Raw genomic sequence first — 22,622 nt, 5'->3', positions numbered from 1 at the left:
CTGTGAGATCGCAGCCTGGATTAAGTGGCAAAGGCAAATCCTTGGCTTTGGGAAGAGCACACTTGACCTTTGCCGCTGCAGAGTTACACTCTCCCTCGGGAGGAAGTGTTGGCTGAGCCGCTGAACAAAGCGCTGGCTGTCATGAGCATGACCTGGCTGCCTCGGGGAGGGAGGGCCTGGGGTGGGGGTCAGATTTGTGCTCCAGGGGGGAAGAAGAGACAGCAGACCCACTGACCTGGAAGCTTAGAGGTGACCAGCTCAATTTACTGAGAAACACAAAGCTGTGTTGCCTCCTCTGTCAGTAAAAATACAGTCTGGGATTGTCTGGGCAGATGGGCCCACTGGCACATCTAGATGCGAGTGGGGAATTTGCTTGGTAAGATCCAAATGACGTTTTGAATCCCCTTTCTCTCCTTGTTTTCCAGCCCGTTCTCCTCTGTTGCGTCTTGCAGTGCCTCTTGTCCTGAATCGCTGCTAGCGCCTTTGCAGGTTCTCCAGGTCCCATGGCAGAAGTACTCGGGAACAAACTTGGCCCTAGCATGGACTTATTACAGCGTTATACGTGCTCAATGGTAGGTGCAGCTAAACCTGCTTGTTTTCTTTAAGCAGTGGTGTGTGTACAGCTCTTGCATGAATTCAGACATTTTCTGCGACAGTATGCCCTTTGCTCCATGTAACGTGGCTCACCCTGGTGCCAGAGGGCCCAGCAAGGATATGGGCAAACACAGACTGGGTGTGTGGGGTGGTCTCTTTTCCACTTTGTACCTGAGGGCTGAAGCTGGATGGTTCATCTGAGATCACAGAAGAAGCCTGCGTCAGAGCCAGGGCTGAACTCAGGCCCCGTTGTCATGGGCTCTGTTTAGAAATTGTCAGGTCTCTCTATGCTGATGTTCTTCCATGCATTTACCTAAGTCAGGTTGCTCTTATTTCCAGGATTTTTTGACAGCTCTACAGCCCCAGCACCAGGCTTTTGAAGCAGATACATAAGGATGAAGAACCTGGCTCAGTACAAAGTGCTATAGAAATGCATTTGCATCTCCATCGCTGCAGGTACAGTGTTTGAAGGTTTAGTGTTACCCCTGACTTTCACACCCTTGTCCCTCCCCAGCCTCCTCCACTGAAGTGCTCTGATGTTGGAACCACTTTGAATTAGTGCCTCTAAAGAGGTAGCTCAATATTACTGAGAGCACGTGGGTTAGAGAGGGAAGAGATTCACTCAAGTGGAGATGATGAAAGAATCCAGGTCTGCACAAGCCTCCAAAGGGCTGTAAAATAAGTATAAATACATTTATAGTCTACTGCATTGCAGAGAGGTGGAGAGACTGATCCAACTTGAAAGAAGTGTCTCCTTTTGTGCCACCTTTGCCAATTCCTGTAGATGTTTGTGCAGTGCTCAACCACTGAGTTAGCAGAGTGGTCTGTCCTTCAGGGGTGATGAGGGCGTAGCATGGCAGTCAGTACCGCAGGACAGGAACGTTGCCTTCACCTGCAGGTGGACCAGCAAAATGGAAGGAGATGAGAGGAGGCCCTGCCAGCTAGGCTATTGCCAGGTGAGAATGAGGGGAGGAGCAGTTTTGGAGAGCACATGTATATCTAGCATCGCTTTGCTTTGCTTTACAATCAGGAGAAGGATTGTTAATCAGCTGCTGTGAACTTAGACCTAGGCCACCTGAAGATCTTGTGGGAAGCAACCACTACCACGTTACCAAAGCTTTCCTGCACTGTGGGGGCAGAGCTACCTCCTGCTCCATCAGCTTTACAGGTCTTCTGCATCTCTTGTCTCTGTGTCACTCACACCCTTGAAGTATCAGCTGTGTTTCTGTTGGCGAGGGATGGCTGGGAAGAGACCAAAATCAGAGTATGTTACTGAATGCTTGCGTGGGAGGTCTGTTGTTAGCACGGGCGTGAGAGCTGCACATCTGAGAAACTAATACGATGAAAGGGGCTGTGCACGTGAAACAACTCAGGGCAGCGGGCCACGTTCCTCCTTTAGATCTGCTTGGTGCTGACAAACCCATTAGTGGCAGCTTGATGCTGCTGCTGATCAGGACTTCGCTGAGAGTGAAAGCCCTGGAGGCTGTTGGCAGCTGAGCTTTGCACAGGACCGAGCTGATGGACTCAGTTCTCCCCCACCCCAGTGCATATGGTGCAGATTCCTCACCAATTTTCTGAGCAGGCAGTGTTTCTAGGAGGTGTTTGGCTGAAGTCTAGGCTCGGTGTAGCTGCGTCAGCGGGTTCTGGGGTGGGAAGGGCACTGGATTTCACTTTCCCATTTCCCTCCTAGAGCCTTGCTGACACAGCTTCCTGGACCACTGGTGTCAGGAAGAGGCAGTTCGGTTTCTGGGGTGGGTGTGTGGGGCTTGGCCCAGCCTGCACGGGGCGTGAGAAGGGCACCGAACCATCCTTTCAGCCCAGCTGCTTCCTCCACTAAAGCACTGAGACAGAGCCTCTGCCATACCCAGACTGTTTGGAAACATGTTGATAAACTTCCAAATGTCTATTTTACAATCCAGATGTGCTAGCCTTGGCTGTAAACCCTCATCTGAAGAACAGGTGTGCTATAATGTTTCTAGCAGTGGCCTCAAAGCCAGCTGGAGGCTTGAGCTGAGCAGGGGCCAAGGGGCTGGTGCCATATAGGATATGGATACCGGGGCAGGGACAGGTGAGGCAGAGAGCTGTAGGTCAGCCGTAGTTCATGGCAACCCAGAGTCAGACTGTGAGGGAAGAAAGGAGCATGCTAGAATATCCTTCAGCCCCCAGCCTCTCCTTAGCAGCACTGGAACCATCTCAGGAGAGGTTGCCCTGGTTGTATGGGCAACCTGGATGCATCTGTGGGTGCATCAGCCTTGGTTGGATCTGTCCTGGTGAAGGAGCACAGGGCTAGAGCTGGCCACCAGCCTTTGTGGTATTTTCTGTGGTTTGCCTCAACCTCTCCAGCTGCTCTGTGGTCTGGGAAGCACTGCAGGTCACAGCAGCTCCCCACCGGCATTGCCAGGGGAGCTGAAATGGGGCAGCTGCTTTCTTGGGCCAAAGCTCATGTGTGCCTTTGGCCTGAAAAGCAGGCATCCCCCCTGGGCTGGGAAAGGTGTCCTGCTGCTGGGCCTGGATCTGGCTCCCGAGAGCTGTGCTGGGGAGAAGTGCAGTCCCAGTGGGAGGACGGGCAGCAGCAGTGGGTTGCCAGAGAGGGCACCAGCCCTCTGGTGTAGGGGGGACAGCCAGCCCTGGGTGCAGGCTGGCGGGAAGCCTGTGGATGGCAGGGACGAGGCGGGCGTGAGGTGCTGATACCACACCGCCTTCGCTGCTCATGGTACCTGCAGGCTCAGAGGTGAGAGCCACACTGCTGGCCTATCCCCCCACCCCCAAACCTGCTCTCACTTAGGATTTTAGCTCCACTGGTACTGCTGGGTGATTTGTATAGCCTAAAGGCTTTGTCAGTGATGTTCATACCGTCCAGAGCCTCTGCAGAGATGGCCAAAGCTTGCAGGAAAGCAGAGCCTGACTGAGAGCAGCAAGGTAGGCAGCACATGCCATAGGGGCAGCTGCCTTTTGTGAAAGTGGGCAGCGAGACAAGGGTAACTCAGGCCAGGGGCAGTGCTGAGGAAAGCCAAGGGCTGCATCAGTCCCATCCCCTCATAGAAGAAGCGACCAAAGTGGCATTGAGAGGGGCCCCCACAGACAGCACTTTCTCCTGCACCTGGGGTGGCCCTGGTCGTGATCTGTGCCCAGCCAGGAGCCTCCAGCATCCCCTTGTCCCTTCTGGCGGGCATAAGGCAAGCTGGTGCTGTTCCTTCATTTTCATCTGCTCACAGATTGCACTCCTGGCTTGTGCAAGTACCTGTCCTGCTCTGCACCCCTGCCTGCCTTCCTCCTGCTCATCTGCAGCAGGAGTTGCCTGTAGATCAGCCTAGCTCGCTCAGCCTTGAGCAGGCGGTTCTGATGCTGCTGTGGGGATGTTCCCCAGGGGCATCGGGAGCTCCCCACCTCCTTCAGCCACGCCACCCTCCAGAACATGCTCCCCTTGGCTCAGGGATGCACAGGGCCAGGCTCTGGGAGGGAGGAAGGAGAAGGTCTCTCCCACGTCTGCGGTGCCAGCTGCCTTCTCGGCCACCACCCCTGCCGTTGGGTCTTGCCAGCCTCAAGGGAGCGCAGGCGGCCACCCGGGCTCTTGACACTGCTGCGTGCTTGAGCTGTGTGAGGTTGCCTTGCCTGCTCATCCCAGATGAAAGAAAGGAAGAGGAGAGGAAGGGAAGGCAGAGGCATGGCCTGAAAGCGCATGCCAGAGCTCGGCACGGAGGCAGAGGTAATCATCGGTAGAGAGGGCAGGCTTATATCATCTCTGCTTCTGCCCTGAGCTCCAAAAACAGTTCTGGGAGAGGCAGGAAAATCATGAGAGCCATGTCTGTAACCCTGTCATGGATTTTTGTTCTGCACTTGGCGTGGCCTCTGTCTGGGTGGGAAGTGGATGCTTCCCCAACTCAAGCCCCTTGCTCTTCTCAGAAGATGACGACCTAATGTGGTGCGGCATGGAAAGGGGCTTTGCTCATCTTCTCTGCCATTGCCCTGCATTTATTTCCTTGTTAAACTCTCATTCCTTGTTATTCTTAGTTAAGGTTCTGGATGTGCCACACCTATGTGTAGAGTGGGTGAGAGCAGAGTCAGCATGGCAACTGGTGAGGGAGACTTCTGGAGCTGTGATGTCACTGGAGAGCTGGATTCCCAGCCTATGAAGTCATAGCTGGGAAACTGGGTACTCAGCCTAATCCCAAAAATTACCCAGTGGGGCTGTAAAGTGCCAATGAACTAGTCTATTGCTTGATGATTGACTACTTTAGCTCTAACACATGCCACCTAATAATTGCCTCTTGTTGCAGTTCCCTAAGATTCACTTATTAATAAGCTCTTAAACATCCACTTGAAATCACTGCATTGTAATGAGCTGAGATCACTGCTCATGCAGCCATTCCAGCGCCCAAATTAGTAGGAAAGCACCTAAAATCCTGTGATGGGGAGTAAGCCTGCAATTTCAGGATGGCAGAGTAACCAAACTAAAATACAGATACAACATTAGCCTCATCGATCATTCCCACTTCAGGATCTGTGTGGCCATCATCAGTTTTCCTCTGATGTGCAAAGCTGATGGGCTGAAGGACTTCCAGTCCAAGTTCCCCATGCCTTGGGCAGCCAGGGTGAGGGTCTTAAGGAAGGAACAGCAACTTGAAGGAAATGAGAGTTGTTCCTTTTTAGGAAGATTGCTTTGGAATCAGAAGCAGGAATGAAACAACTTTAATCCCAAACACTCAGTAGAATTCAAAGTTTGATTCAGGTTTGTTTTTTCTGGTCTTTTTTTTGTTTAAGATAATGCAAAGGAAATGTGGTGCTTTTGAGAGAAGTTCAGTGTGGGAGGAATTTCTCAGGAAGAGCTTCTTCAGCAAGGTCTGGGGATTGCCTGGTTTCTTCTGTCCTCGCTGTTGGGTCATCTTGCTTGGATCTCTATCTTTTCTCTTCTGCAGGTTGTGGGCAAATTGGGAAGTGCTGCCTGTGAAGTGGTACCAGACACTAGGAAGGGAGACTTTCCACTGAGGAGAGCACCCCACGCTCCCTACATATTCTCAAGCTGCTGCTCCTGCTTCCCTTTTCCCTTCCAGTCTGTGACAAGCTGATGTTTGATGGCTGCCTCAGGAAAAGCCTCCTGGTGTTAAGACCCCAGTGAAAATGGGAGGAGAAGGTTATGGCAATTTACAGGGCCCTTTCCACACTCCTCTGAACAGTGCCTCAACCACGTGGGGAGCACTCCCTCTTTGTGGGTCATGGCCCTTAAAAATGGCACGAGGTTCTGCTTCCTTCTTTCCTTTCCTCCCTTAGTGAGGACAGCTGACTAATGAGCGCTCCGGTTGAAGTCCCCTGTCAGGTTGATGTCCTGAGCAGGCTTGCTCCCGCAGGGAACGCGTGATGGAATGGGTTTCCTGGTCAGGGCAGCCTCTGTGCTCCTCGGGGACGCTCAGCCTTTCCTGGTTTCCAGGCCCCTCTCCCCACCATGTTGTGGTTCCAGCCGCAGGTATCGAAGAAGCAGAGAGGCCAGACCCACCTCCTGGGGAGAGGGGAGATTGCAGTCGGATCATTGCAAACAGGACTTCATTAATTATAAATGGACAGGTTCCCCTGAGCTGCTGTAGCTCTGCATGAGTCACATTCTAGCTGAGGTTGGTTTTTTTTTTCCTCCTGAAGAGTTGCTGAAGGGGCTTGAAATAGTGTGATGGATAAATAAGGAACCAGCTGTGCTCTGCACCCAGCCCCACCAGAGCCTTTCCGCAGCAGCAGCCCACAGCAACCTCCTCTCTGCCTCACTCTGCACTCCCATCCCTTGGGCCCTGCCATCTGGTCCCGCTCTCCAGGTTTCTTCTTCCTAGCGGCATGTTTTCGTCGCCAGTTGTAACCTCTTTTCCAGCGTGTGGTCTCAGCCCTTGGTAATGCACAGACATATGTTTAGACAACAGCACGACCAAGGAGTCCAGTTGTGGGACACCCACTTGGCTGGTCTGTGGCTCCCTCCTCCATCTCAGAGATGGTCCTGGTTAAATGAAAGCAGAAGGAACAATAAAATCAGCAGACCTTGGCTTTTGATTAGGAGCTGCTGGACAGTTTCTCTTCTGTTTTCTGACAACAAACTGTCGTTTACACGGCTCTCGGCTGCCTGCTGGCGGCCTCCTCACAGGGAGAGGCCGGGATGTACCCCAAGGCTCTGAGGGATGCACCAAGAGTGGGTGGAGGTGGCTGGAGGGCCAGGCTGTGTGTCTGGCTGGAGCGGCTTGTCTGTCCGGTGGGAACGTTTCCTTCCCTGGGTGCCGTAAGCATGAGTATGCCGAGCTGTGTGTATCTCATGGCAAAGGCGAGGGGTGGGAATGGTGTCTGTGGAGGATTTGCTGGCTGTGTTTGCAGATTCAGAAGCTGCTTTTCATGCCTCTCTGATGCCCATGGTTACAGAGGTCCTCTCCAGAGGTGTTTCTGCACTGCTGCCTCGAAGTTGTTTCTCCATCCAGCCTCCTGGGCTGCTGTGTCCTCCCTCATAGTGTGAGATGGCTCTTTTCAGATAAACTGTGACTTGTGCTCTGCACCCTAATCTTTAAGCTGGTGGGGCTGGCCAGCCTTCCCCTGCCCTTCAGCCCTGAGTGGGGGAGTGCTCCTTCTTCCTCTGCGGGAGCTGCAGGCAGCTCCTGAATCCATGGAATGTGTCCCATCTGCAGCGCGTTAGGGGTCTGCTCACAGCGGAGGAAGAAGCACATGTGGGTTGTGAACCCTTCTGAAGAGGAAGAAAAGGGGCTAATTCATCTAAAGGATATGGTGCCAGGAGCCACATCTGGGGGCCAACTGGCCCTGGAAGCATGGCCCCCAGGTGCTACCCCCCAAGGGGTTAGTGCAGAGGTGGTGCGGACACAACGGGTAGGGGAATGAGGGGATGAGGGGTCCTGGCGCAGAGGGACCCCCATCAGCGCAGTCCTGCAGAGCCCCTTCTCCCTGTCCTTCAAGATGGCTCAAGGAGATCTGACTCACGCTCATCTCTCTGGGGCACAGCCCACCTTGACCCCTCCGCCTCTGACCCCACAGCTTTGATCCTCAGCTGCCCAAGCACTCCTCCTCCTCTGCCGTAGCGGCAGCAGGCGAGAAGGACCATGCTGTCAGCACAGTCCACCCTTGCTCCTTGCCTCTGCAGGGTCTGATGAGCCCCTTGCTTTCTGTGCTGGCTTCCAGGTCTGCCTTATTCACCTCGGTGCCCTGGCCCTGGAAAGCATGGACTTGGAGAGGTGCTGCAGCTGTGTCTGCCCTCGGCCTCTCCTCCGGTGCAATCTCTGCTGCCTAGAAGCTTGTGCGGTGTATTAAGGGGAAGTGAAAGCACCAAAGAGCACTTTGAGCTGCCCACCTGCAGCTCGCTCGCTCCCCCAGAGGAGCCCTGCGCTCCCCGCTGCCAGGGGCTGGGCTATCAAACCCTGCTCACTGGCTTGCTGCCCCATCCTCTCTCCACTGCTGGTTTCTCTCCCTGGGCACGGTTTGATCTCAGCGGCAAGCAGGCTGACTGTCTGAACTCCGCCTGCACGAGTTCCTGAGGAAGGAGGTATTTCATGTTTGCCTGCTGAGCCCCCACCGAGCGGCACGCTGATGCCCAACCCACACTACAACTCCCCTGTGCTTCCCCATTTTCAATGGGTTTGTTTTCAGGGATGGCTGAGTATGAAATGAGCCATGGGGCTGGGAGGCAGCGAGCCTGTGCCTGAGCACCTGCGCATCACCCACCTGCACCGGGGATGCAATCGCTCCCCTCCCCAGGTGCCTGAGCCTGTGCCTGCATCCCCTGGGCCGGGCAGCTGCGGGGTGGTGGGGCTGGGGCTCAAAGCCCTTGGCTGGCCCCTGCTCTGCTGCAGCACTTGCGTGGGATGTAACAGCGCCGGCATGTCCCTGCGAAAGCAAACGAGTGTTTGCATGTGTGAGGCTGGAAGGAGCTCAGTGTCCAGCTCCAGGGGGGTTAGCGTAAACACAGAGTGAAGCTGATTTGAGCAGGGATGCCAGCTCCCCAGGCTGGGCTCCACTGCAGCTAGGCGCAGCTGCGAGAGTTACTGGAGGGTCGTTGATGGCTTCCTTGGGTTTGCACATCTCATTCCCCGGCCCTGTTGGGGAGGCATAAGCTCCAGCAGCCCCGCTGCCATCAGGGCCCAGAATGCAGGTTTCTGCGGAGATGCAGTCCCCTAGGGATGCCACAAGTTTCCTTCTTCCCAGGGGTGACGCAGTGCCTCCAGGGAAGAGGAATCCACTTGCACCCCGACTAAGCCTGCTCTAGCTTCGAGCACTGCCCAGGCTCTCGGCTGCTTTGTTTATGGCTTTGTTTATGGCGTTGATAATTTTCTCGTGTCAGGTTTAGGCACAAGCATTCTTTCCACTGCTGCATAAGAAAGTAATTAGGTGAGGATGGAAAGGACATTCCTCTTCCTCAGAACAAAGAAACAAGCCACGGCTGTTATTGGGCACTGCTCACAGCATCCAGGGCCATGCAAGCTCCTGCCCAAGCGGTGGCTCTGCCCTGGTGGGGCGGGCAGGCGAGCTGATGGCACCCCAGGGAGTGCCAAAGCACTTGCTGGTATTTCCTCCGACACCACTGCCCTGTAAGCCAGCTGCCAGCACCAAGGTCAAAGCCTGAACCCACTCAGCTCCGTTGCTCGCACGTGCTTACCTGCCAAGTTACCTCCCCTCTCCCTCACTTGCAGGGCCCCGGCTGGAGGGGATGCACCAGGGTCCTGTTCTGCTCCACACCCAGTGCGCTTTTGGGGGGATTCATTCCCTGTTCTTCCACTCCTTTCCTGGCTCCTCCACACCCCAGAAGGCAGGCAGCAGTGCTCCCATTCCAGAGAGGGGACATCTGTGGTCCAAGAGGTCCTAAAAGGCAGTGGGAAGAAGGGAGCTGGAGCCACTGGTTTCAAATGGGAGAGATGTTAGGAGCGCAACTGCTGGAGGCCGGAGAGAAGGCACTGGGGGTGCTGGACCCCTCTGCCACGAGGCGTTTGGGAAGCAGACGGCTTGGTGAGGGCCAGGGGAGGCGGCACCTGCAGTGGGAGAGGCTGGTAGGAGAGGAGTGTCCATGGGATGGGGTCCTCAAGGAGCTGGGGGAGTGGCGGGCATGGGAGGAGAGCCGGTGCTCTGTGTGGCAGCCACCCTACACATCAAAAGGGACAAGAGATTAGATAAATTCACGGGCTGATATGACAATATGCCTTTTAAACCCAGTGGCCAAGCTGCAGTATCTGGCTGAAGGAGCCCCTACTCTGCAGTCTGCTGGAAGGTGTGAGGGTACACCCAAAGGATTGCTCTTTGCGCACGCAGAGTATCTCCTGTTCTTCTCGCGGGCGTCCAGCCGCTGCGCTCGGGTCAGGATGCCGAGTGAGGTACGCCTTTCATCCGCCTGAGCTTGGCATGATGAAACCGGGTTGATAAGTGTTACTGGCCACAGGACCCACTGCAAGGACACACGCCGGTGAGCATCTTCCCGTGAGCACCTGCGGTGCCTTCCTCTGCCTCCTTGTGCACAGAGATGCAGTGAGAGGTCTTGAGCCACCCACCAAGTTCAGAGCCACCACTCTGGGCCAGAATGAGACCACCCCAAATATACCGTATTGCTGGCTGGGAGTGAGCCTGCCCTCCTCTGGAAGGATTCGCTCCCTGCCTGAGATGGCCAAGGGCAGCAGAGAGCAGCAGAGATGTGGCAGAGGACAAGGCCAAGCTGATGTGTGTGGCTGAAAGGGGATTTCTGCCCCCGCTTCTCCCTCCTCCTACTCTCCCCTCAGTCTTTCTCAGTGCATATAAAGCAGGCATTTCAAGTCATCCCTTGACCTCCAGGTGCCACGCAGAGAGAGATGGTGAGAGGGATGGACATCTACTCTAAGCTGGTGGACGTCTCCTGGAAGAGCTCTCTTAGCTGAAAGGCTTGGAGCTTTTAGGTGGGTCCTTTTCTAGCCTGGACCTATACAAGCAAGAGTATAAAGCCCTGAGTTGGGTTTGAGGGGATCTGCGAGCTCTGCAGCCCGGGCGGGATGGCAAATAAGGCTCTTCCCATTGCCGTGCCTTTCTCCCGGGAGATGCGATCAAGAGCAGCAAGAGGGCTGATGCTGCCGAGGCAGCTCCACAAGTCCCCAGCTGCTGGGGGCGGCGGTGTATTCCTCCGGCACCCGTGCCTCCTGCTCCGTGCGCCCCGCGCCCGGGCTGCTCCGCCTTCCCCGGGCGCTCCCAGCCGCGGCGGGAGCCGGCGGCTCGGGGAGGGCCGGGCGGCAGGGAGGGCTCCGGGGCCGCACGCCGGCTCCCGGGCAGGCGGCGGTCGGGTCTCCCCGGCCAGGCAGGGGTTAAGGCTTCTCTGTTGTAGTTTGTTTCCCTTTGCCAAAGTGGGTGTTGCTGGAATGTCTCCTCTCCTAAGAGGGGGGCCGAGCCGTGTCCTCTGGAGAGGGGGGATGTCAGCATCAAAAAGACACAAAAGGGGGAGGTTTCCAAAAATAAAACCCTCCATCCCCTCCAGGCGCTGCCAGTGCCAGGGGCAGGCGCGAAGGTGCTCGGAGCTGCCTGCGGAGCGCGGGAGCTCGCTGGCAGCCCGGCGAGCGGGGCCGGCCGCCTTCCTCCTCCTCTCCTTCCTCCTGCGGGGGCCGCTCGGCTGCCCGCGCCCCTGCCTCGGCCCTGCTGCCTGCGCCCCCGGCCCCGGTGGGCGGCAGGTCCCGGCGGAGCCCCGGAGCGGGATGGGGCGGTGAGCGGGGGGCGGAGAGCCGGCGGTCCCCGCTGCCCCGCGCCGCCGGAGGATGCCCGCCGGCCGCTGAGCGCCCCGCGCCGCCCGTCTGCCCCCGCCGCCGGCTGACACCATGCGGGGCGCCGCCGCCCGCCTCCTGCCGCTCACCTTCGCCGTCCTCCTGGGCTTCGCCGGCTGCCGGCCCGACTCCGCGGCCAGGCTGGAGCCGGTGAGCGGGGGGGCGGCGCGGCCGCGGGGCCGGGGGGCTGCCCTGGGGGCGGCGGGCACGGCGCGCAGCCCGTCCCCGGCGCCCGGACCCCCCCCGCCGGCACGGCCCCTCCCCGCCGCCCTCCACGTGGACCGGGGCTCCGCGGCCGCCGCCGGGAGCCCGAGCGGCGGCGACGGCCGGAGGCAGCGTCCCGACCGCGGGCTGCCTGCGGGCGATGGCGGGCTCGGGGCCGGCCCGGGGCAGAGGACCAGGCTGGACCCCGCCCGCCAGCGGCAGGGCGGCGGGCTGAAAGCCCGGGTCGTGCCCCGGGAGAAGGAGCCGAGCGGCAGAGGGAGGATGGCGGGGTAAGTGCTGCGGCCGGGGGGAGCCTTGCTGGGGGCGCGTAGCGTCAGCCCCGGCGGTCCCGGCGCCGGGGAGCCCCGGGCGGAGGGGCCGGGTCCCGTCCTGAGCCCCGTGCTGCGTCCCCCCGCGTCCCCCCTTCCGCCCCCGCGGGCGCCGCCCCGCGTCCCCTGCCCTGTCCCCTGCGCCCGGGGCGGTCCCGGGGCTGCCGTGGGGGGGGCTCGGGCCGGGCGGCCCCCGGCCGCCTCTGGCACCGGGCCCGGGCCCGCAGCAGAGCGGGGGCCCGCAGCAGAGCGGGGGCCCGCCCGGTGCTCGCTCTCGTGCCGCGCATCTGTCCCGCACGTGTAGCGGGCCATCGCGCTGCTCTCGCCCTCGCGATCCGTCGGCGTGCGTGTGCATCCCTGTGCACGCACGTGTGTGCGGGTGCCAGGCGGGCGGGACGCCCTGTTGCCGGCTGCCTGTCGCGTGGGGATGCGTGGCTCACGAGCGTGCGGGATGCGATGCCCTTCCACTGACGCACCAGGGCTCCGGCAGCTCAGACCGCGGCGCGGCACGGCGGGTGTCAGCCTGCCGCTCTCCGGGGCTGCCTACGGCCGTCCCAGAAAGCGTGCGGGCTGGGGGGCTGCCACGGGGGGAGAGGCGGCGTGGCCACAGTACGTGGGTGGCGGGAGAGGCTGGAGGGGCTCGCTTGGCTCTGGAGGACGGAGTCTGGCTGCTGGCGCTCTTGCTACAGGTACCTGGCCTCTTGGCTCCTTCCTCCCATAATGGGCCCCTTGTAAGCACTCCGCGCCGCAGCTTCCCATGGCTTCAGCTGGCTCAGCCGGGGGAGGCTTCCTATGACTTGCCTGGCAGGGCCGCTTCCAGCTCCAGTCTCTGGCTACGGCCCTGTGGAGGTGGAGGGGAGATCATATGGCAAGGCCAGCTGCTCTGCTGCGAGGGGAGCCTGCGAGCGGGACGTCTGGCACGGCGCTGACGTACCCTTCGGCCCCGGGCCCCCTGCTCTGCCCTTCCCTCTCCGCTGCCCCATGGCTGATGCCCCTTGTGATGAGCTCCTCTGCCAGCGGGGACAGGCTACTGAAGCTGTCATGCAGGCAGTTTGACCGACCCATGCGGCAGCGCGTGCCCGCTCTCCGTGCCGGGGGGACGCAGAGGGCAGGCTCTGGGCTTAGTGCCCTCTGGCACGAGCAGAAACTTTTTCTGCTAACATCAGGTGGGGAGCTTCACTAGAATACAGAAGGCAGCTTAATCCCTGAGGTTTCTCTCTCCCATACTTGCCTCCCTGCAAAATTTAGACAGAGTTGTCCCCTCTGTGTAGTTTCCTACAACAAATCCGCAGAAGCAGTAAACCCAAATTTGTTCTTCTTCCCATTATGTTTGTTACGCAAGTATTTATCACTAGCAGCTAGTCAACGGCAGGTAGGTCTTGAGCAGATTTTGGCTTACCCAGTCCATTAGCCTTGGTTTGCCAGCTGCCCAGAGGGAGAGTCTTGGGAAGATCCAGTCTTCCTCAGGCAGGTTTGGGCTTTTTTGGGCTCAGGAGGATTTTACCCTTTCTCCAGTCAGAGTGTTGGCAGCGTTGCTTTGGGATCATGTGGCAGTTCAGTTGGATTGGAGGCATCTGAGATGTAGCCCGTTTCTTTTCAGTGACTACCCTGAATACTCTCTACCAGGTTTTCAGGCTGCAGCTGCCTCCGGTGACAACAGCCAGCCCGCACCACTATCAGGAGCGGGTGGGCAGCCCAAGGTTCACCCTATGTTCAGAAGAGTGCTGAACCTCTTTGCAAGTAGCTTTCTTTCATCCCTTAATCAAGGATGTGAAAGCGGATGGTTGATCCAGCACTTAGGCTCCGTTGACCTGTTACCAGCTAGATTTGGCTTCCTGGGGTGTCGGAGAGCGCCGTTGCCTGCAAGCTTAGCGGAAGGAAGAGCTGTGCCTTGGTGCTGTGTTCCCCGTGCGGGCTGTGCTGCGCTCTGTGCCTCCGCGCTGCCCTGGAAGGTAAGGGCTGGGGATATGGGGCTTGCTCTGATCCCCAAGAACCTGAACTCTGGAACATGCATATAATGGCTTGTCATCAGCAGCTTTCCATTTCTTCTGGAGTCCAAATCAGCGCGTTTTAAACTTCTCTACGATCTACTGTCTTCGGAGCTTATGAGAAAGCCTAGTTGAAATAATTGTCCGTGAGTAACCACATGGCGTTACTCCTCATGGAAAGCTAGCTGCGGCTGCCTCCAGCCATTTGGTGAGACTCCGTCCTTCCACCTCATCCATCTTCTTACGTCCCTTGCTGCACCGGACACATTTCCATCCAGGAAACTCAGGGCCCCTAAAAAACTTCATTTCATGATGTTTCATTTTTTTGCCAGGTGGGATATTTTCTGTTCTTCTATTTACACTGAACTCCTACTACTCTCTAGTATGACAGCCTTCATTTTCCCTTACTCAGGTAGCTTTGCAGGCTGCATTCAACCCCGGCACTATTTATTTATACTGTTACTTTGGCTTAAAATCTCAACTCCTGTGTGGGTTGCCTTTCCTGATTCCCCAGTCAGAGTTCTCTGCTGGTACCTCCAGGGGCCTTGCACAGTCCTGTGCTTGAAAAACCTGTTTATTGGTGCTATGTCCTTTTCTGGATAATTATTTTCTTGCTTTGTTTGATAGCAGCGTACCCAAAATTGAGTTTTTTTCTTGGCGACCGTTTGGATGTGTCCGCCACCCTGCTCATGACTGACCTTGTTGCAGGTGGGACCTGCTCCCACCCTTCCATGAATGCGTCCAACCGCAAGTCTTGCAAGGGCTGGGTTTTAGTGTTTTCTCCTGGTGGCTCATTGTGAGGTGACTTTTGACACTACAGCTAATATCACAGAAAATTACTGTCTCCTAACGCTGAGCGAGGAAAACAGTCCAGCCCCCAAAGTATCTCTGCTTTGCTGTGGTCTGTTTAACCTGCCTGTTTTCCCAGCCCCCCCCGACAGGTTTGCAGACACGCACCAGTCCCCGCTGCCATGGAGCAGGTGACTTCCCAGTCCAGTGCGTTCAGTCTGATGTTTAAAGTGTGTATAGGTTCATCGATGCAGCTTCTGGCCCATGGAAAGATTTTCCTCCTGAGTGTGGTGGGGTAGGGAGCTCCCAAGCGCTGACACACGACAGCTATGGCTGTAGTCGTGTGCTGGATGCATCCCTAATTCGTGTCCCCTGTGATGTGACCCCCCTCATTCCTCTGCCCCGGGCCTGGGAGGGTGGGTCCCAGTGATGATCCTCAGGTGATGGGCACAAAATCAGAGGAGGGTGGGTAATGGGGGAATACTCTGGAGAAGCCTCCACTTCTGGTACCTGCCTGGACAATTTTCAGGGGCATGTGAGGCTCCCCAGGTAACAGGCTGGGAGTCCCACACTCTCTCCTTCTCCCTCCCACTTTCTTTTTGTGCTTTCTGCAACCCAGTTCTTGTTTAATTGCTGTTAATTGTTGTAGACACCGTCTGTGGCTGTATAGTCCTGATTTACCCAGGCTTTGTGGGATATAGGTTCTCACTGCAGTGTATGTATAGGACTGCTCAGGAGCGGAGGCAGTTAATGCTGATGTGGACTTGGCAGAGGATTTTCAGTGGCTCATCGATGCCAGCAGCCTTTTGCTAATGTTCTTCATTGGGTCTGACTGCAAATATTTCATATGTAGTTGGATGAAGTTCACTGTCCTGCAGTAGAAAGGCAGACCTGATGATCTAATGGTCCCCCCGGCCTTCTGCGAGGATGCTGTAAATGACCTGAATGGAGTCAGCATATCTGGCAGCACAGAGTGCTGCATGAAGTTGAAAGATGATGCATAGATTGCTGTTAAAATAAATGGTGAAAAAAATGGTTCTACTGAACGCTTCAGAAAGAGTATGTGATCATCGCTGAGACTGTGCACATGCTGAAACTATGCAGAGCCATCATCTTACTACTGTTTTCTTCTTTTCCTTCCCCCTAGTGCTTGTTACAGTTGCTTGGCTCTGGTTTCAGAGAACACTGCAAGATCTTGCAGGCTTGTATCACCCAGGGTACCACTTTGCACAGCGGGGGCCTGATCCTGACGGTGGCCTCTGGCTGCTGCAGCAAAGCAGATGATGAAGGGCTGGCTTGCTGCAGCTCCTTTGCCCAGGTTGCAGGTTCTGCTGGTGCCATGGCCCAGTCAGGGCTGTGAATGGTACTTCTGGATGTAGGGAGGCTTCATGGCACTGGCTTCAGCTCTGTGAGGGGTGTCAGGGAGATGCCTGTCCCAGAAAAGGAGCAGGCCAGTGCGTAGTACCTGACACCTCCTGTGCACCAAGCTCTCACAACGTGCCTGGGACTACACCAGGGCACGGATGGTGCATGCTAGCTGTGGAGTGAGGAGCAAGCTTGGTTTGCAGTTGCTTACTGCTGCCTGTGCTGTTTGGAGACCTCAGGGCATACCTGGCACTTGAGGCAGGGGCTGAGATGTGGATCCAGTGCCTTACCCTGCATTTTGGCAGAAAGGCAAACCCAAAGGCCCACATCTGCACTAGTGAGCTATGCCTTAGCGCTTTCTCGGGCACTGTGGCTATTCAGCTGTCTGAGTTATTCAACCCCCTTTCTCTCCAAAAAGGGGAAACTGACTATTGGAAATGGTGTCTGTCTGCTCCAGTCTGAGCTGGGCTGGGAACTATTTTGGAAGGTGCTAAGTGGCCCATGAGCCTTCTAGCAGTCCAGTGTTACAGGCAATCAAGTCCCAGTGCCTGGGAACGTCCCCAGCAATGTTTCATTTCTGGCCCTTGGGATGGTAAATACGTTAATTAACCTATTCCACTGGTAAGGAGCCAGAGATAGGGAAGACAGATGGTTTGCCCAAGGCTTGTTTTGGCATCAGTGGCAGGGCTGGGAATAGGGCATCCCTATGCAGCATGACCTAGTGTGAGTGTTCAATGGGACTTCAGCTTGGGAGACCTGCGTGAGGACATGTCTTCTGTTCTGCTCTGCCCTGGGACTGCGTTGAGCTTCTTTCCACCTGGGAGACCTGCTGACCCCTGCACATGCCCACCCATCTTCTGGTCCCTCTGCACCCCAGGATGAGGGCGAGACTCCTGCTCCCTTCTCCCTGCTGCCGTGCTTCCAGTTTCAAGGGGTGGGTAAGCAGGAGGCAGCCTGGCTGCTCAGCCTTGTGCGGCAGCCGGGTGCCTCAAAGGTATGAGCGTGGCTTTGTCTCACGTCATTGTTAAGTCTGCCAAGGGCTTGGTGCATCATGGCACCCAGCAGGTCCCCTTGCTGGGCAGCTCTGCCTGCTGCCTTGGAAGCCCCTGTCCCCTGTGCGATGGGGGGTGACTGGGGCTGCTCAGTGTGTACAGGTAGCTTCCCAGCAGCCACCCCTGGGACAGTAACACCAGACCTGGAGGGACCCTGCCACTTGTTTTGTTCTCCAGAAGCAGGACTGGGTGGAGAGGCCCAGGACTGGATGTGCCCCTCAGGTGGCTCATGAACTGCATCTTTGCCCAAAGTGATGGTGATGGCACGTGCAGCAGGATGAACGCAGCTGGGGGCCACCACTCTCCCAAGCACAGTCCCTCCAGGCTGTAAACATGCCATGCTCCTTAAACCTCCCAGGATTCATTCTAAATTCTTTGTAAGGCATTGAAAATCGCATGGCGTTCAAGCCATGCAAATGTCAACTAAAGGCTTTTAAGTTGAACCAGACATGCTCAGGACTGGGTCCCATGTGGCAAAGCCCCCATAGCTGTTTTGCCACTGCTGATGCCCTTGCTCACCTGATGCCCCATGCTATGTGAGGTCCTGCTCACTGGGCTTTCATTGGGAAATAGCTGTGGTCCTTCTCTGCCCTCCAGTACTACCTACATGTCGCTCCTCCTAAGTGCTCACTGCCAGTCCTGGAGGTCCTCCCTGCCTCCATCTCTGCCCACCCGCTCATCCAGGAGATTATGGAAGGAAGGGACATTCCTGTCCACTCTCTGCTCCTGCCTCCGAGGACATCCCTGCCAGGTTGCTCTCCTCTGCGCATGCTGGGCTGTCCTCCCTTGAGGAGCATCGCCCTGGTGCTAGCATCTCCCTTCACCTGGGGTTGGCAGCTCACGTCTGGAGTTGGCAGTGACACAGAGTGACTCTGTTAATGAGAGGTTTGTGCCGAACCCAACAGGGGTTTCATGCTTTCAGGAGTGATCTTGTCTGCTCAGGCTGGGGCCCCTGTCTGTTTTAGTCTCATACCTTTCTTCCTACAACCTCTGGCTCGCTGTTGGCATTGAGAGCAGCTAGCAGCATGCTCCCTCCAGCATGTGTGTGAGAGATGTAGATAAAACTTGAACTTTAATCCCACGAAGAACTGATAGTGTGATTCAAGGCCAAAACAGCTTCTCTGGAGAAGGTAGTTATTTTGCCTACAAGAAACAGGCTCTGATTAATGTCAGTAAGTTGAGGTGGGAAGGGGGAAGCGCTTTGCTCTTTGAACAGACTGGCTGAGTATGACTTGCAAGGTGTGTTTCAGCCATGCCAAGGGGAGAATGGGAGCTGTGACAGTCTAAGCGAAGATGCTTATGCTGCTGCTTGGAGTGGAGTCCCTCAGCAGACCATAATTACCTAAAGACCTGCTCCAGCTCAGTGGTTTTCTCTCTTTACCGATCTGGACATCTTTTAAAAGTCTAAGGCCTTCCATGGGCTCTTATGCAGTAAGTAAAGGAAAGTTGGCTTTCCTTGGGTACTTTCTGGGGATGTCTTAAACAACCACAGATCTCTTTGAGTTGACAGAGAAAAGCTGGAAATCAGTGCTCTAGCCCAGCCAGAGCAGATGTGAGTGGATGCAAGAATTACTTTGGCTTGTTCTGTTTGCAGGAAGTCACACCAAGGGAATTTAAGTGCTTTCTCCCTGTAAAAATCTACCCAGGTTAATAAAATGTTGATCCTGAAGGGCTGGATAACACTTTACAAATGACGTGGCTTCTCAGGCCACTTCCCCTTCCCACGTGGAGCGCTTGTATCTCTACAGGCAGCTTCATTCACGAACACCAGAACAATCCTTGGCATGCCTGCTGCCCACCGTCTTTGGCTCTCCTAAAACGTGAACCCCACAGCTTGAGCTCTGGCACTTCTGGAGCCTCATCTCATGCCATGTGGATGCAGGAGTCACGGGCATGCTGGTTCAGAGCAGGATCATCTTCTGACCCTGCTGTGTTCATGTGAAAGTCAATCCAGAAGACAAATGTGCATGTTTCCATGGTTCCTGTAAATTCTGTCAGCAGCTCCGACTGCCTTGTCCCGCATTAGAAATAAACCATGCTCCCCACTTCATTTCCAGAGGCTTTCCAGAGCTTTCAGGCTGCCTATTTCTAACTTTTTATCTTTGGGTGACTGTACTCTCTCATCTACCTAGACATGCAAAAGTTACATGTTGCTAAAACCTTCCCTCCATGATAAGTAAATATGCTTGGAGAGCAACCTGCAACTTGTTATTCCTTCTCATTATAGATGTGTAAATATGAGATATGACCAGAGGGAGTGGGATTAGCTGCCTGCTTGGGCATTGGCGGAGCACCTCTTGGAGGCACAGCACTGTCTCTGATAGCTGTATGTTGGCAGTGATCACTACCTGAAAACACATCATAAGGGAGAGATGGGGAGGACGTCGTTTATGCAAAGGCAGCCAAAAAGTTGTTGCAGCAAAGTGCTGGTATTAACCACCATGGGAATGATATGAGCATCCTGGAGTTAGTCTGGCACCGTGCATGTCATGCAGGCACAAATTCCATAGCACCGGAGAGTCCCCAGCCCCCGGGGTTGCTGCACCAGAGGCAGATAACAAATGCGGGACTGGGGTGCTTGCGAAGGGAGAGCAAGCCGGGAAGAGGCCAATGCGGCTGCTGGCGTGCCGTCCCTCCCGGGGTGGGGTTGAGCAATGAACAGCAACAGGCGGCAGCAGTTAGGCAGAGAATGAAGCGTTGTCTTCAGCCGAAGCAGCTCGGGACACTTGCGGAGGCGAGATGCTATGACCAAAGTTGGAGTCAGGCCTGATTTACACCCCAATACCATGAAGTGCCGTGAGATCTTTAATGATCGCAGGCTGCTGGCCTCCAATTGCTCTCAGGAGGAAAATGGTTCCTCTGAGCGCTGTGCCAGGAACCCAGCATAATGCCAGTTCAAAAGGGAGATACTCCCCGAGGGATCGCTCACACTGCAGCATTCACATAGTCCTTGGGGGTTTCTTTTCCAAGCACTTAAACAACTCAGCTCTTGTCCCATTGGTTTTGATCTCAGCTGCTGGTCCATCTGGAAGGAAATATCAGATGCTGCAGGAAATAATTTTACGGGTGACTCAGAGGTGCTGGCTGCAGAGAGACCTCAGCTTCCCTTCTCCTAACCATGCTGCTTTGTCTCTCTGCTTAGGCCAAATGTCTGCGGCAGACAGTGCTGCCCAGGATGGACCACGGCTCCCGGCACAAACCGCTGCATCAAACGTGAGTATGGCAGTCTCGGCTGGGGCAGGTCTCACGATGCACCCCTAAAAAGCGCTCAAGTACTGCTGTGACCCCGCACATCCCCTGCACTGTGCCAGGGCAGGAGATGGACCGTGGGGTCCCCAGAGGCAGCACTGCAGCCTCCCCATGGGGCTGCTAGGCTGTAGGTCAGCTCTCCCCACCGGCTGGCAAAGTCTGAACATGCTGAGTAGTTATGGCTTTACTTCATTATTGTTACTAGTGTCCATTTCGAGCAGGGTCTTGTTGGGGCAGGGCATTGCAACGGCACATTTATGGGCGAGTTTCAAGCCCTGGGCTCTCATTGTCCTGCTGAGAGCAAAAGGCAGGTCTGTGAAAGTCCCAGCAGGTGGGAACCAGCAGAGTGGGGCTGTGCTCACGTGGGCAAGCGTTGCTCAGGCGGAGGGGGAAATCAGGGCTGCAAATTATCTGAGTGCTGTTAAGGAAAGCAATTAATGGAGTTGGCACAGCGGCTGGGACGGGTGGTGCTGGAGCGTGGTGCGGCACGTGGGGTGTGTAGAATGGCAGGGGGGCTGCAGGGCGCTCCTGCAGTGCGGAAACTGCCTGGCCAGGGCCCTCCTGCCTGCACCCGGAGGGGTTAATAAGGGCTCTGCTCCTCCGGATGGCCCTGCCACAGCCCTGGGGGCTGAGGTCATTTTGGCCTCCCCTACACAGCGCTGCAAGGGAAGGGGTTTGGGCAGGCACCAGTGCGACGCACAGCAGAGGCAGCTGCACTGTCGTCTCCATCCCCAATAGCTCCGCAACCACAGCCCAGCCCCTGCCACGACCCCGGTCCCTAAACAACAGGGTTACACCACCCAGCCCACCCGTGGGCCAGGGGACTGCCTGCCCCATGCACCTGCCCAGTCCCTGGCAGGTGAGGCGCTGCCCGTAGTGCCCGGGCAGCTCGGAGGGCAGGGAGCACACAGGCCCTGGGCAGGCTTTCTGGACGGGAACGCCCTGCCCAGAATAGCAGAGAGCATCTGCCTTCACTCGAGTGGCAGCAGCTGCCCAGATGTTTAGCGGGGAAAGAGGCTCAGCTTTGTTTGCTGCGGGATCTCACGGCGCTTCGGCCGCGCTGGGATAATTGCATTAGTGATCGCTGTTCAGGAGCAAGGGGCCAAGGGCTGACTCACCTCCCTCCTCCCTCTCCCCCCGCCAACAGAAGCCAAACGGTAGAGACCGTGCTGTGCTGCCAGACAGTGTCTGTAAACAGAGCGCGGGGCCAGCGATGGCAGCATCTTTCTCTCATTAGGGGTTTTCGTAGGAGCAGTAGATCTGGGCTCGCAGCCACGCAGCCTGTCTAGCGATTGCTCAGGTGCTGGGCCCTGGTTCCCAAGGATTCATTAAAAGGACACTGTCAACATGGTCGGGCCTGACAGCGTCCCCCCAACTGGGGATGGTAAATCTCGGCCAGGTCTTAGGTGGAGACCAGTGATGTGTAAACATCATTTTGTTCCCAGCTACCTCCCTTGCCGGGCTTTTCTGCTGGAGTTCAAGCTGCTGGGGACATTCAACTGCTTTTAAGGCTGCCAAGGCAAGCTGGACAGCCCGTCCCAGTTGATTTCTGCACTGTAATACTGTTTAATGTCTCATCCCGTGGTCTTTGATATGGGGCATATCAGGGAAGTTTGCGGGGTAGAAATGCAGCCAGAGGGAACCTCTTAGCGCGATGAAGCAGGGAAGAAGTTGGCATTCGGGTCTTGGGCAGGACCTTGGTTTTGATGTGTCTGAGCCTGGGTGCAGGAGAGAGAATAGGCCAAATTGTTGCCTTCCTCTACTCCCTATCACCTACCGAGCATGGTGATTTCTTCATTCTCCACCCGTGCTTTTCCAGGGACTTTCCGCTTGTGACATCTCTGCATATGACTGAACTCAAGCCATGGGCAGGTTTCCTTAGCCTTTTGGTTTGTTCCAGCTTCGAGGACCAAAGCGCAGTGAAGACTCAGGGAGTTTTCAGAGTCAATGACTGGGAAGGTGAAAAAGAGAAAGCTCTCTCTGTGGGACACCGAAGTTTCCTGGGAAAGTGGAAGTGAGCTAAGGGAGTTTAGGAGGAAGATCTCGTCTGCTCGCAATGGGTTTGGTTTCTGCCCATTGGTAGTGTGGTTCCAGCACACTGAACTGCATACAGGGCATCCTGTGGGGCTCTGGAGATCTTCCTGCCAGAGGGGACATTAGGGATAATAAGCTACATCTGAACTTCGGCCCAAGGAGTTCATCCAACCTCCTGCTTATTCGACTTCATCCTGGGGTGAGACTCAGGCCTTTATGTCCTGAGTTCAGTGGAGAAGAAACCCGTACACACAAGCTGCCCCCTTGCACTGCCCATATTTCAGG

General features: G+C 56.2%; 1 protein-coding gene across 7 annotated transcripts in view; it reads left to right on the top strand.

Annotated features, from left to right (window-relative positions):
* The window catches only part of LTBP2 (latent transforming growth factor beta binding protein 2), a 96,522-nt gene that overhangs the window by 12,180 nt on the left and 61,720 nt on the right, over window positions 1-22,622 (top strand). For 3 of the 7 annotated variants that reach the window (XM_087747307.1, XM_087747308.1, XM_087747305.1), the window contains 3 exons: window positions 426-572; window positions 934-1,050; window positions 20,197-20,267. In XM_087747307.1, the coding sequence (XP_087603433.1) occupies window positions 1,025-1,050; window positions 20,197-20,267 (97 nt within the window). In that variant the 5' untranslated portion in view covers window positions 426-572; window positions 934-1,024. Of the gene's footprint in view, window positions 1-425; window positions 573-933; window positions 1,051-11,057; window positions 11,822-20,196; window positions 20,268-22,622 lie in introns of those variants that run through there. The other 4 variants (XM_087747304.1, XM_087747302.1, XM_087747309.1 and 1 more) reach the window with 3 other exon arrangements.

The sequence above is a fragment of the Nipponia nippon genome, unplaced genomic scaffold (genome assembly GCF_047370975.1).
Source record: "Nipponia nippon isolate SJK-2023a ecotype South Korea unplaced genomic scaffold, ASM4737097v1 scaffold_11, whole genome shotgun sequence".
Classification (NCBI taxonomy): domain Eukaryota; kingdom Metazoa; phylum Chordata; class Aves; order Pelecaniformes; family Threskiornithidae; genus Nipponia; species Nipponia nippon.
The sequence above is the reverse complement of the archived record's forward strand: the minus strand, read 5'-3'. Positions and strand labels throughout refer to the sequence as shown.